General features: G+C 43.2%; 1 protein-coding gene across 1 annotated transcript; it reads left to right on the forward strand.

Annotated features, from left to right (window-relative positions):
* Positions 1-6522: 6522 nt before the first annotated feature.
* On the forward strand, positions 6523-12555 carry BMP10 (bone morphogenetic protein 10). Its single transcript, XM_082744352.1, has 2 exons — positions 6523-6918; positions 11444-12555. The coding sequence occupies exons 1-2, from the start codon at positions 6585-6587 to the stop codon at positions 12382-12384; spliced, it is 1275 nt and encodes a 424-aa protein (XP_082600478.1). The 5' UTR covers positions 6523-6584; the 3' UTR covers positions 12385-12555.
* The last annotated feature ends 289 nt before the right edge of the window (positions 12556-12844 follow it).

Consider the following 12844-nt stretch of genomic DNA (forward strand, 5'->3'; position numbering starts at 1 on the left):
AAAAACATGTAACTATGCAGTAGGGGAAATCAATGAACCATGGCCTTGTGCATTGACCTATGTGCATCAAAAAAATCCTATTGTATGCAAAAATCAAGTCACACAAGAGAACTTATAGTGTGGTTCAATTTATCTATAAAGCTAAAATAGGCAAAACTAAACTTTGTATTTTTTAGAGATTTGTTCATATGTAGTAAATCATAAACACGTGACAAATTGATTAGCAGAAAATTCAGTCTAGTAATTACATCCACTGAGGAGAAGGAGATGAGTTGGGAAGGGTTTTGCTGTAGGTCTTTTGTTATTTTTTTAAGAAGATTATTTATTTATTTAAGGGAGAGAGAACATGAGAGAGGTCAGCAGGAGAAGTGGACTCCCTGACAAGCAGGGAACCCGATGTGGGACTTGATCTTGGGACTCCAGGATCATGACCTGAGCTTAAGGCAGTCACCTAACCAACTGAGCCACCCAGGTGCCCTCTTTTGTTATGTTTTGTTTTTCACGATTTTACCCATTTATTTGAGAGAGAGAGAGAGAGAGCACAGGCAGGGGGATGGTCAAAGGGAGAGAGAGAAGCAGGCTCCCCGCTGAGCATGGAACCCGATGTGGGGCTCGATCTCAGGCTCCTGGAATCATGACCTGAGCCAAAGGCAGACGTTTAACCGAGCCATGCGGGTGCCCCTCACTATAGGTTTTAAATGTAGTAACTGGCCTTTTCCACTCTAAACTGGGTGGTGGATACACGGTTACTTCAGTTTTATTATTTTCTTCAAACTTTTTATATACTTTATGTAAATACATTGTGCGTATGGTAATAAGGTTTTGGAACGATAAATTCATTTTTTGTGAAGTTTTAGGTGAGTGGTCTATTATGGTATAAAAACTCATCTAGAGGGCGCCTGGGTGGCTCAGTGGGTTAAGCCGCTGCCTTCGGCTCAGGTCATGATCTCAGGGTCCTGGGATCAAGTCCCGCATCGGGCTCTCTGCTCAGCAGGGAGCCTGCTTCCTCCTCTCTCTCTCTGCCTGCTTCTCTGCCTACTTGTGATCTCTCTCTGTCAAATAAATAAATAAAAATTAAAAAAATATATATCCTTTAAAAAAAAACTCATCTAGATACATAGAGTGGGTCTCAAGAAAATGCAGGCCTACTTTAGTAATGGATATTTATTTTAAATGGCATTTGTGCTTTTATGACATTAAGTAATCTAAGGAAGAGAATATTTGAATATTTGCTGTGATTTATTCCTTCAGTGACTATGTATTAACCACTACATGCCAAGTAAAGATCTAGTCACTTACAATACATGGGTGAACAAAACGAGGTTCCTTGATATCGTGGCACACGTGGTCTTGCCAAGCAATAAGGAGTAAGTGTCAGAGAAAGACAGAAAACCATGTGCAAACTATATTAATCAATTATGTCTTGTATTGGGAGTGATAAGAACTGCCAGAGCAGGTAAGTAGGCTTACGAGAACTGAGCAGGCTGTCATTTTGAATAGGGCATTCAGGGCAGCCTTCAAGGAGGAGATTACTTCTGAGCAGAGACTTGAAGTGGGTGACAGTGACCATGTGGGGGGAGGGCAAAGTTTGTTTCAGGCAGAGGAGCAGCCGAGGCAAAGGCTTAAACAATGCCAGAGAGGCCCCTGGGCTGGAGGGGAGTTAGCAGGGCATTGACCGCAGAGAGGTAATAGAGGGCCATGAGGGCTTTGGTTAGATGTTGCCTTTTTCTCTGAGTGAGGAGAGGAGTGATGATACGATGTCGTATCAGGACCTAGGTGCCACGTTGAGAATAAACCGCTAGAAGGTGAGGACAGAAGCAGTTAGTAGCCCGTTACCGCAACCCAGGCAAGAGGTGATGTGGCGCAGACTTGTCAGTTTCCACGTACCTCCCGGGCCGGTGGTGTTCTACAGAGAATAAATGTTATTTGACCACTCCACAGGCAAGTTCTCTTTTTCAGACCCACATTTCAAGTTAGTAAATATATTCATACAGTAATGGTTGTGAAAACTTTGTGGAAATATGAAAAACCTGTAAGATGGCATGGTCAGTGACAGAAAGGAAAAGGCAAAGTTGTGTAACTATCTACTAGGGCTGTTAAAAAGAAAAATCCTGGGTGCCTGGGTGGCTCAGTTGGTTACGTGTCTGGTTTTGGCTCGGGTCATGATCTCAGGGTCCTGGGATTGAGCCCTGCATTGGGCTCCCTGCTCAGCAGGAAGCCTGCTTCTCCCTCTCCCTCTGTTGCTTCCCCTGCTTGTGCTCTCTCTCTCTCTCTCTCTCTCTTTCAAATAAATAAAACCTTAAAAAAAGATTCATGACCTCCTTATTGGTTCAGCACCTGCTTATCCATAGACCTCATCTTCTTTGTGACTCTCCCCCTCACTTGACTTTAATAACCTCTGCCTGCAATGCTCTTCCTTTGGGGGTCTGCATGGCTGGCACCTTCACCTGCACCTGGGAGGCCCACCCTAGCCTTGACAGTGAAATAGCAACCCCTTGCCCATGGCATTCCTTATCCTCTTACTTTGGTTTGCCTTTTCTGCTATATTTATCACCACTCAACAGACGCTTTATTTGTATATTTGTTTATTCTCTCTCTTGTCCCAGTTGGAAAGTCAACTCTACAAGGTCATAGATTTGGTCCCTTTTCTTCAGGTTTTATTTTTGCACAGTTCCTGGCACATAGTAGGTGCGCACAAGAACTCTCAAAGGAAAGACAAAGGCCTGAAGTCTTTTATCGCTTGCCTAATTATTGATGAGAATTCACACGAGAGGCTTTATTGGCGAATGAAAGGCCCATGTGGAAAGTTATAGAAAGAAAGAGGTAAGGGACTATTTGAATCACAGATGTAGGAGGACCTGAGTTGAGGAGATGGCAACAAGTGTGTGGCTGTCAGAGAACCACTTGGCAGACCGATAAGCCTCAGGCCAGTAGCAACCTAAATGTTGTGGGGTCAGAAGAGGCAAGGGAACACTTTCCCCGACTGAAAATGTAGACTCTGAGATCTGGTTTGATGAGAAAGGCCACTGTCGGTCGAGGCAGTTTCCAATTCTAGAGGAGACGCTGGGGCAGATGATATCAGAGGAGAAGGGCAGGAACTCTCTGAGCCATCAGAGGGGCAGAGGCAGCCCAAATGGTGCCTAGGTCTGAGTACGGTGGGCAAGACCTGGGCTGGAGAACGAGAGGACAGCCAGCGAACAGATTCTAGTAACAGGCAAGGGAATAATCAGTGCAGGTTGTGTATCCTCATGCTGAGTTAGCAAATGCTAACAGCATGTAGCTTGCAGAGCTCTGGCTTAGGAAATTTGGGCGATACTCGCATTCACCTGTTATACATTATATGATGGTAATGTGCTGGCTAAAATAACGAAATATTCCCATATAGGTGGAGGTCAAAGCCCGTCTGCCAGCATCCCACCCCAATCTCCCCCAGATCTAGAGCTCAGTAAGTGAAACTTGGGGTCTCTGAGATATTGCTCTGGCACTCTAACTTGTAATCTCTTTTGATTGGCTGGGACCTCCTGTATAGCTTACTAAATATTTTTATTATCATACCTGGTTTGAGAAGGGTTACCTCAAGGTCCTGAAAATTCCTGAGCTAGTAGCAAGAGTGGCGCCATGTTTCTGAAGCGGGGTCCAAGGTGCAAGCGTTTCCAAAACCCTGGAGTCATGTTCAAAGACCTCCTAACTTCACTGACCGGTGGTGGGTCAGGAGAATTTTGTTGATTATCCTTATTCGGGATCTGTTCGGTCCTAACGGGCACAGCAGAGTTCCAATGGATCCAACCTTCCCTGATCACAGATTGCTTAGAGAATCTAATGGAGTTCAGTCATATCCTTTAGGTGTGTCCAGCTACTAGAACTAGTTTTAAAAGTTGGCCCCAAACTTGGTAAAGAAGAGACTTTAGAGCATTTTGCAGTAGGATTGACAAAGCATGATATGTAGTTAATATTTCGCTTTCCACCCGTGGGTGTTTGCTTAAAATATCTAGATGTGCTTTTCATCTTTGGTTTGGCAAAATTGTCATCTTCTGTCTACTCTAAATGAATTACAACACCTTCCAAATGAGCAGAATTCAAAATAAATAATCAGGGCAGAGTAATAGAATCGATTGTATCCAGAATATCAAGATTGAGGAAAGAATGTGAAAATATTTGGATCTTTTAAAGTCAGATGAGAGCCATTGGGAGAAACTTCTAGGTAAAGTCATGGGGATAGAGACTCTGCAGCTAAAATGCAAGGCATCCCAGGCCTAGAAGAGGCTGGAAGCTTATGCCCCTTTCCTCCATGCATGAAGCCCAATCCCCTTCCTCCCCCACCCCAGCACAGGTGTGGGGCTTAAGGACCTTGAATTTCAAGAGGTCACAGGCATTAGGATGTGTTTATAGACATTTTCCTATTTTATCTTTAAGTCTGCCCAAAATATAAACATTTATGATGCAGAAACTGGTCCAAATAGTCAACCCCAAGTACTTGGTACCTCTAACACCAAGTACAGGAAATCTCAACTGCCTGTCTTTCCCCTTAGAATGCAAAGAGCTAGGACTCAGCAAGGCAGGACGTCCGTGCCTCTTCCTGATCCGTGAAGCCTGTGCGCCCGGGCTCCAAGTGCCGCCACTTACTCAGCTGTCCTGTGGCAGTTACACGCACATGCCTGCCATTCAGAGTTTTGGAGTGTGCGTTGACATCTGTGTGTGTGAAGAGAAACGGGTGCTTGTTTTGAGGCAGGACACGATACAAGGACCCTGCTGGTATGCTGTCAGGAACCTTCTGGTAAAGCCCACCCGCAGGATGGCTTGGACTCACTCACTTTTGGCCCTGCTAGGGTATAATCTATTTCCAGTCTACAACTATCTTCAATGTGGGAGCGGGAGCTTTCCCCAAGACGGAAGATGGAATCAAAATCAACAGCTACTGAACAATTGGACAATTCTAAGGAGAGACTTTTCCTCAAAACACAAGTCTTTCTAAGACAGTTCAAAAAACTCTTGTAAACTTACATTTTAGCTGGGGAAAGGATCAGAAGACAGCTCCGGAGGGAGCTTACAGGAAAAAGGATAGTGGAGGTACTGTAGCTGACCTAATTGGGGTAAATGTTGGAAAATGTAACTCAGAAACTGAGAGAGTATTCCAGTGTACCAAATACCAAGACAGAGCCTTCTGAGCACAGTACCAGGCACCTGAATTGCACAGGGAGTGCACTGAACACATAGGGGAACAGCAGTCCCACTGCCTCTGGGGGCGGTCCACAGGACCATCATGGCCGCACCGAGCTGCTACCACCACTAAGTGGGGCTGGAAAGGCAGATGAACTTGATTTGTCTTTCTTAAACCAGGCAAACCATCAATTTCACCATTGCTTCTCAGACAAAGAAACATTTTTCATCTGCCCCATAATGTGGTTTCCCAAACTTTGAGTTGGAGCCACCTGGCCCATTTGATGTAGCCATTAACATGGAGTCGGCAGAGATTTTGTCATCCTCACAATCCATTGCCCCGGTGAAGGACCTGAGGTCCAGCTCCAACTGCAAATCCCTGTCTCCTGACTGTGGACTCTCCAGGGAAGGGCGAGGCTGGGACTTAGCCTTTCAGCATCCCTGCCCTTGCTCCCGTCCCAGGAGCACTGGCTTGAAAGTCCGATTGTTTCTTTCCCTTTTGTAAGAGTGAGAATGCCTAGGTTCAAATCCTGACTCTGTCACTTTTAGGCTCTGTGACCTCTGGCAAGTGACTGACCCTTAGCAACCCATATGTGCAATGGGCATTGTGATGGGGTGATTATAGGGAGCACATTTGGTGATCAATGTAAAGCACTTAGTACCACGCCTGTTTATAGGAAAGCACCTAATGAATTTGAGTTGCTCTTATAATGAAACACTCACCCTATTTTTCAAAAGCCACTTAGCCAGATCAAATCTGTATGAAAAAGGCCCTTGACCACGAAGTTTATACTTCCCTGTTTCTAAAAATGTAAGGTTCTAGAAAGTTATAGAAATGCATTTATAGTTATTAACTTAGCTTGGAGGTGTTGGATATTTGGTCTTTCTTCTGAACCGTTGCTGTGAAGATGGAAGCCCCAGCACTTGAATTAATCTGTGAATTAATCTGCCACTGATGTGGATTGTGTTGATTCTCGGTATCTATTCTATGCATGTGTGAAAGCGAATCACATAAAAGTAGAATTTAGGCATTCCTGCCAAAAGGAAGTGAATTGAAAGGAAGAGAAGCAGAGCTTCTGCAAGGAGAAAATTGTCCTATCTCTTAGCCAGTGTCAGAATGTGGAAATGTTTATAAAATGCTCATTAAAAGAAAAAAGGATCGCGAGATAGAAACAAAATCTAGTGCACAAGTTTACACTAGGGAGATAAGAAAGGCTAGGCCCCTATAGGGGATTTTGTTATCCAATTACTGCAACCTGACTTTTGGGGGGAGAGGAAGAGTGGTAGGGGGGAGGGAGAGAGAGGCAAAGAGTTTCCAAACTTGTCTCCAGTGACACGAGACATTAACACGGCACAAGATAAAACTGCCACTTAGAGCCCAGGAGAGCTAAACCTTCCTGGGTTGGCCTGGGGGCTTGAGCAGAGTCATGGGTTCTCTGCAATTGCAGCTGTGCGCTCTCCTCTGCCTGGTGGCTCACTCGGTTTCTGGCAGTCCCATCATGAGCCTGGAGCAGTCACCTCTGGAAGAAGATATGCCCCTCTTCGATGATGTCTTCTCAGAGCAAGATGGTATCGACTTCAACACATTGCTGCAGAGCATGAAAAATGAATTTCTCAAGACACTGAACCTATCTGACATCCCTTTGCAGGATTCAGCCAAGGTGGACCCACCCGAGTATATGTTGGAACTCTACAACAAATTTGCAACAGATCGGACCTCCATGCCATCGGCCAACATCATTAGGAGTTTCAAGAATGAAGGTAAGTTGATATTTTATTGACAAAATTTGGCTTGGATTTTTTTTTCAAGAGATGATAAATTCAAACAATATAGATGGGGTGAACACATCTATGTAAAGGTGTATGTACACTGATACTCAAAAACAGTGCACATTTTGGTCTATACCATTTTCATGGTCATTTCCCAAATGCTATTAAAAGGTACTAAAGAATATCTTTTAATCCAAAGTCATAAACTGCCGTTTTGACATCATAATTTGGTCTTTAAAATTTTTGAATTTGAACCACAGTAATACAAGACATTAATGTCAGGTTACTTCTATACCTTTGTCTGTCATTTTCCAGATAAGTCTCTGTTTCCGTTTGTCCTTGAATTGACCAAAAAAAAAAAAAAAAAAAAAAAATCTGTCAATTTCTACTTAGAATGAAAATAGACAAGAACCAGAGTCATGACTTGTGCTTCACTCAAACTTTGAATGTGTTTCCATTTTCTCACCTTACTTAAGAAATATTCAGACAGGACAAAAACTTGTATTTTAGAGGTTCTTCCTAAAATATTGTTGTGTTTTTGTGACGTGTACATCCTTGAATCACTCTTTATAATGTCAAGGAAGTATGCACGGCCCAGTTAATGATCCAGCTTATTTCAGTGTCTTCGTGAATAGCAATGCACAAGCCTTAAATATCAGCAGAAAAACGATGTTAGCCCCCCGCAGCTTTATTTAGTAACTAAATGTAATAACCTAGCAAGTTAATCTTTTATTTAATATGGTGCTAGATGGCAAAAATATATATATTTTTTCTAATATGCATGCTAAAAGATGTAGGTCCAAAGAGAGTAATTCTTTAAAATTTCCATTGTCATGAACCAGATACATGATAATGACAACCCTCATGGAAGAGGGTTTTGACTGATGTTGACCAGTTGTTCTTAAAAGCGGAAAGGTGGTAACACAGAAATAGCTTGGGATTTGGAATTTTGAGGCAAGGTTGACTTAGTAGTTGTGGATAATTAGCTTAATTTCTCTGAATCTCAGTTTTATTATCTGTAAATTGGGCATAATATATCTAAATAACACAACTAAGTGATTTCAAAGAGGTTATGAGTAAGAAAGTGCTCTATTTACTCTGAATTGCTGAACAATCATTAGCTATTACTAAGGAATTCCTTAAATTTTAGGCATTAGAGGAAATGTGGAGTGGTTATTGATCAGTCCTGAGGATAGCATTTGCCTTTAAAATTTAAGTAAGTGCCAAAATTTTAGATATTTAGTAACACATCGGAAATGTTACTCAGTAACATTTAGTAACATAATGGAAATGGCAAACTGAAATTACAGATTCCTTTTGAGGGTGAGTCTGAATTGAAAATAAATCTTCTCCTTCCATGGGAACCTTTCCTAGCACTGAGCCCTGGGTGCCTTGTTTGGAGGGTAGGTGGGAAATGTTCACACTCCCAGGGAGAAATAGAAGATTTTTAGTTCTCACTTCTCCCGTGGAGGATTTGGGTGATGCAGGTCAGGAAGTGGGGTTTACAAAGGGTCTTATTACAGGAGACCAGCAAAAGCCGGAACGGATCTGTCTGTGGACACCCCCGCTGCTCGGGGCTCTGCGGGTCTTCAGGAGGAGTGCTCAGCCCCAAGGACATGGATCCTGAGCTGGGCTGGCACTAATGGCTGTTCTTGACTTTCTTTTGACTCTATGGGTCTGCACAGTGCAACTGCCTAGGAGACGAAGACCAACCCCACCTTGCCCCGCCCCTCCACCCCCAATCAAAACCAAAAAAACCCCTCCTCCCAATCTAACTAATCAGGGGAAAGCAAGTAGACTTCTAAGGTAGAAAAAACATGACTTTAATTCCTACCACTTCTAACTTCACTTTGTCATCTTGGGGAAGTCAGTCCTCTGCATTGAAGCTTGATTTCTTCTGGTGTAAGATGAACACAGTAGCAATGAATGGTCTTTATAAGAAACAAATGAAACAGTGTTTGCAAAACACTGGCATATTTAAATATGCTCAACAAACATCAGTTCCCTTGCCTAGAATGCAACACCTTCATCTACTACTTTGTATAGTTGCACATACACAGTGAATTTATTTTTTAATAGCTTTATGAAAGTATAATTGACATACAATAATCTGAAGGTATTTGAAGTATATAATTTGATAGGTTTTGGTATTTATAAACATCCACTGAAACCATTACTACAATGAACACAGTGAACATAATCATCACCACCAAAAGTCTCCTTGTGCTCCTTTGTAATTAATCTCCTCTTCCCATGACCATGAGCTTTCATTCTGCTCTTTTCTCATGCATAGAGCAACCAGTCTACTCCCCCATTTTTGGTCTCATGCTCCCTGTCCAAGGAGAAGAAAGTCTCTCTATTCTTATAAGAGGGGACAACTCTCAAGTGACTTGATGTATTAAGGACCTGTGCCATTCCCATAAATCAATTTGATCTTTTGTGATGTCCAGAATCATCGACTAGTCCATATGTTGAAAACATTGCCTCTGTTTAAGGTATCCCAGTAGCTCGGAGGCATTGAAGGATTTAAGCTGGGCTCCCTGCCAGCATGGTGACTCTCTGCTTGGGGAGACCCATTCATAAAAAGAAAACTGAAATGTAAGGATGTAAATGGCAAAGCTTATAGGAGAGATATAAAAAGTAAATATCAGAATCACTAAATTCTACTCCTGAAACCACTATTACACTATATGTTAACTGACTAGAATTTAAATAAAAATTTTTAAAAAGAGTAGATATTTAAGTGACCCAGAAGGCAGTGGACTTCTAGATAGGGAGGTGAAGAAGGGAAAATCCCACAAGGAGGGGTCACAGCCAGAGAGGTGGAAGGGAGGGGAGAAGGCTTTCCAAGAGTCAGAAGCACAGCTCCAGAGGTGTGGTGTACAACAGGGCAAAGGAATGTTTTGGCAAATGGTGAAGATATCGGTCTACTCTAAATAGGAGGGTTTACAATTCCTTTAACCTTTCAAGAAATACAACTTGTTTGATTACAATGTTCCAGGGACTCTAGGGGATGAGTGGGAACTATGGATAGATCAAGAGGGTAAGGCCTCTTAAGAATCATGCTAGAGTGTTTAAATTCATCTCATTGACCAGTATTTCCCACTGGCAGTGTAGGAGATGATTTTAAGCGGTACCCTACAGAGAGAAAGCTGTGAATCATGTAAAATTATTATACATTGTCATTAATGTGGATCAGAAAAAAATCCACATGACAACCACCTTAATCCCTTCATTTCATGAATGTTGTTGCTTAGGACAAGCCTACAAGAGACATTAAAGAGTATAAAAAATTATATAAAGCTAAAGAAAAATATTTAAGAGTACAACCTGGAGAAGGGACCCTACTAAAATAATGAATTAGGTATACAGTTGAGAAAACACTGCCAAAGATGACAGGGAACCCCTCAATTGGGTGTCCTTAGCACTCTGGTGTCATGGAATTTGGATGGATGACAAATGCCCCCAGGCATAGTCTTATGTTTACCAGGGGCAAGAGTACAGAAACCCTGGGCACCTATAAATTCTTATGTAGGCAGTCAACGTGATAATATCTGGAGATGCATGTCTGAGACTAAAGGACCTTATTTCATAAACATTCTGAGTGATTCTTATGTGCCGAACTCCATGCCAGTTGCTAAGGGTACAAGACTAAAACAACCCATCTATCCCAAGGTTCATTTTCTCCCATTCCTCCTTGTTGAAGTCCACGCACCCAAAATTCAACTGCTGTGACCCCTTGGTTTGTGGCATCTTGTCGGCCTTGTCAGACATTGGTGTCAGAGGAAGAGTCAGCAAACTCTTTCTGTAAAGGGCCAGACAGAGAGCAAATATTTTGGGTTTTGTGGGCCATTTGTTGTCGCAACTCTGACACAGCAGTGCAATGGTAGCCACTGACAACATAGAAATAAATGGACCAGGCTCTGTTTCCCTGATCCTTTATTTCCAGACATAGGTGGCAGGCTCATCGTGGCCCATGGGCTAGAGTTTACTAACCCCTGATCTACATGGGGGTCTTTAAGGAAGACCAGTCCTCAGCCAACCATGTGGGGAATCTTCACTCATATGAATGCAGATACAGAAAGCCATGAGCTGCTTATCCCTTAAAAGCTTCCAAAAAAGAACAACCACCCCACCTCCCATTTGATGGCCTTTTACTGGCTAGGATAATTGGGGGCTTGCCTGCACAGTCTCCAGAGTCCCTCCCAGCTCTGTAGTTCTGTGGCTGATAAGTGAAACCAATGCAAGCAAGACTGGGAGAGTTTCTTCCCATTCATAAGGCAGCCGCTTTCCATCTTAGCCTTGGCAGCTTAAGTCAGTTTAGCATTCTGCCATTGACCTTTCAGTATTTTCTGTCGGAAAATGGTAACATTGTGTTTATTTTCATTGATGGTCCCCCTCGTTCCTCTGTATCAAGCTTCCCGCACAGACAGGCCCTCTTATTGCATAAATAAGCATCTATTTTTCTCTGTGACACACTACAAATCTGATTTTTGTCTTCTTTTTTTTCCCCCAGATCTGTTTTCCCAGCCAGCCAGTTTTAATGGACTCCGAAAATACCCTCTCCTCTTCAATGTGTCCATTCCTCACCACGAAGAGGTCATCATGGCTGAACTCAGGTTGTACACACTGGTGCAGAGAGATCGCATGATATATGATGGAGTAGACCGGAAAATTACCATTTTCGAGGTACTTGAGAGCAGAGGGGACACTGAGGGTGAAAGAAGCATGCTGGTTTTGGTGTCGGGGGAGATCTATGGCACCAACAGCGAGTGGGAGACTTTCGATGTCACCGATGCCATTAGACGTTGGCAAAAGTCAGGCTCATCCACCCACCAGCTGGAGGTCCACATCGAGAGCAGACATGATGGAAGTGAGGATGCTGGCAGAGGACAACTGGAAATAGACACCAGTGCCCAGAATAAGCATGTCCCCTTGCTTGTCGTGTTTTCCGATGACCAAAGCAGCGAGAAGGAACGGAAGGAGGAACTGAATGAAATGATCGCCCATGAGCAGCTACTGGAGCTTGACAACTTGGGCCTGGACGGTTATTCCAGTGGGCCAGGAGAAGAAGCTTTGCTGCAGATGAGGTCAAACATCATCTATGACTCCACAGCCCGCATCAGAAGGAACGCTAAAGGAAACTACTGCAAGAGGACCCCGCTCTACATTGACTTCAAGGAGATTGGCTGGGACTCTTGGATCATCGCCCCACCTGGATACGAAGCCTACGAATGCCGCGGGGTGTGCAACTACCCCCTGGCAGAGCATCTCACACCCACAAAGCATGCAATTATCCAGGCCTTGGTACACCTCAAGAATTCCCAGAAGGCTTCCAAAGCCTGCTGTGTGCCCACTAAGCTAGAGCCCATCTCTATCCTCTATTTAGACAAGGGCGTCGTCACCTACAAGTTCAAATACGAAGGCATGGCAGTGTCTGAATGCGGCTGCAGATAGAAGAGTCCCGGCTTATTTAATAACTGTAAATGTGTACATTTTGTGTTCCTATTTAATGAGATTATTTAATAAGAGTGTACAGATCATAAAGGCTCGCTGCCTTAGGGAAATGGGCAGGTCAGCTTGTTGTATCAAATGCATATTTTGCTAATACAGTCTCATGCCTTCCAATCAGTTTTTTTCTTTGGACTCACCATTTTCTGGCAATGCCACGTCCAATAGCAAGTGGCAACCCTCCCCCCAAATTGTCCTCTATTTTTATTTGAAAACAACAAGCCCCAAGCAGAAACAGCGTGTTGGATGATAGATATTTGTGTCTGTATATGTGTACATAGGTAAACTTATAAAACTCTTTTGGTCCCATAGAGGTAGATCACACTCACACGTGTGCATGACTCAATCAAATATGTATATATTAAAAACCAGTGGTACGTTCTCAGTCAACTCTTCTCTGAGTAGG

The sequence above is a fragment of the Mustela nivalis genome, assembly GCF_964662115.1.
Source record: "Mustela nivalis genome assembly, chromosome: 8".
Taxonomy (NCBI): Eukaryota; Metazoa; Chordata; class Mammalia; order Carnivora; family Mustelidae; genus Mustela; species Mustela nivalis.

What these genes read in the sequence shown, in the direction of transcription:
- BMP10 (XM_082744352.1), top strand. Translation starts at nt 6,585, where the DNA reads ATGGGTTCTCTGCAATTGCAGCTGTGCGCTCTCCTCTGCCTGGTGGCT. An exon ending in TAGGAGTTTCAAGAATGAAG is followed by an intron (nt 6,919 to 11,443) that starts GTAAGTTGATAT and finishes TTTTTCCCCCAG; the next exon opens with ATCTGTTTTCCCAGCCAGCC.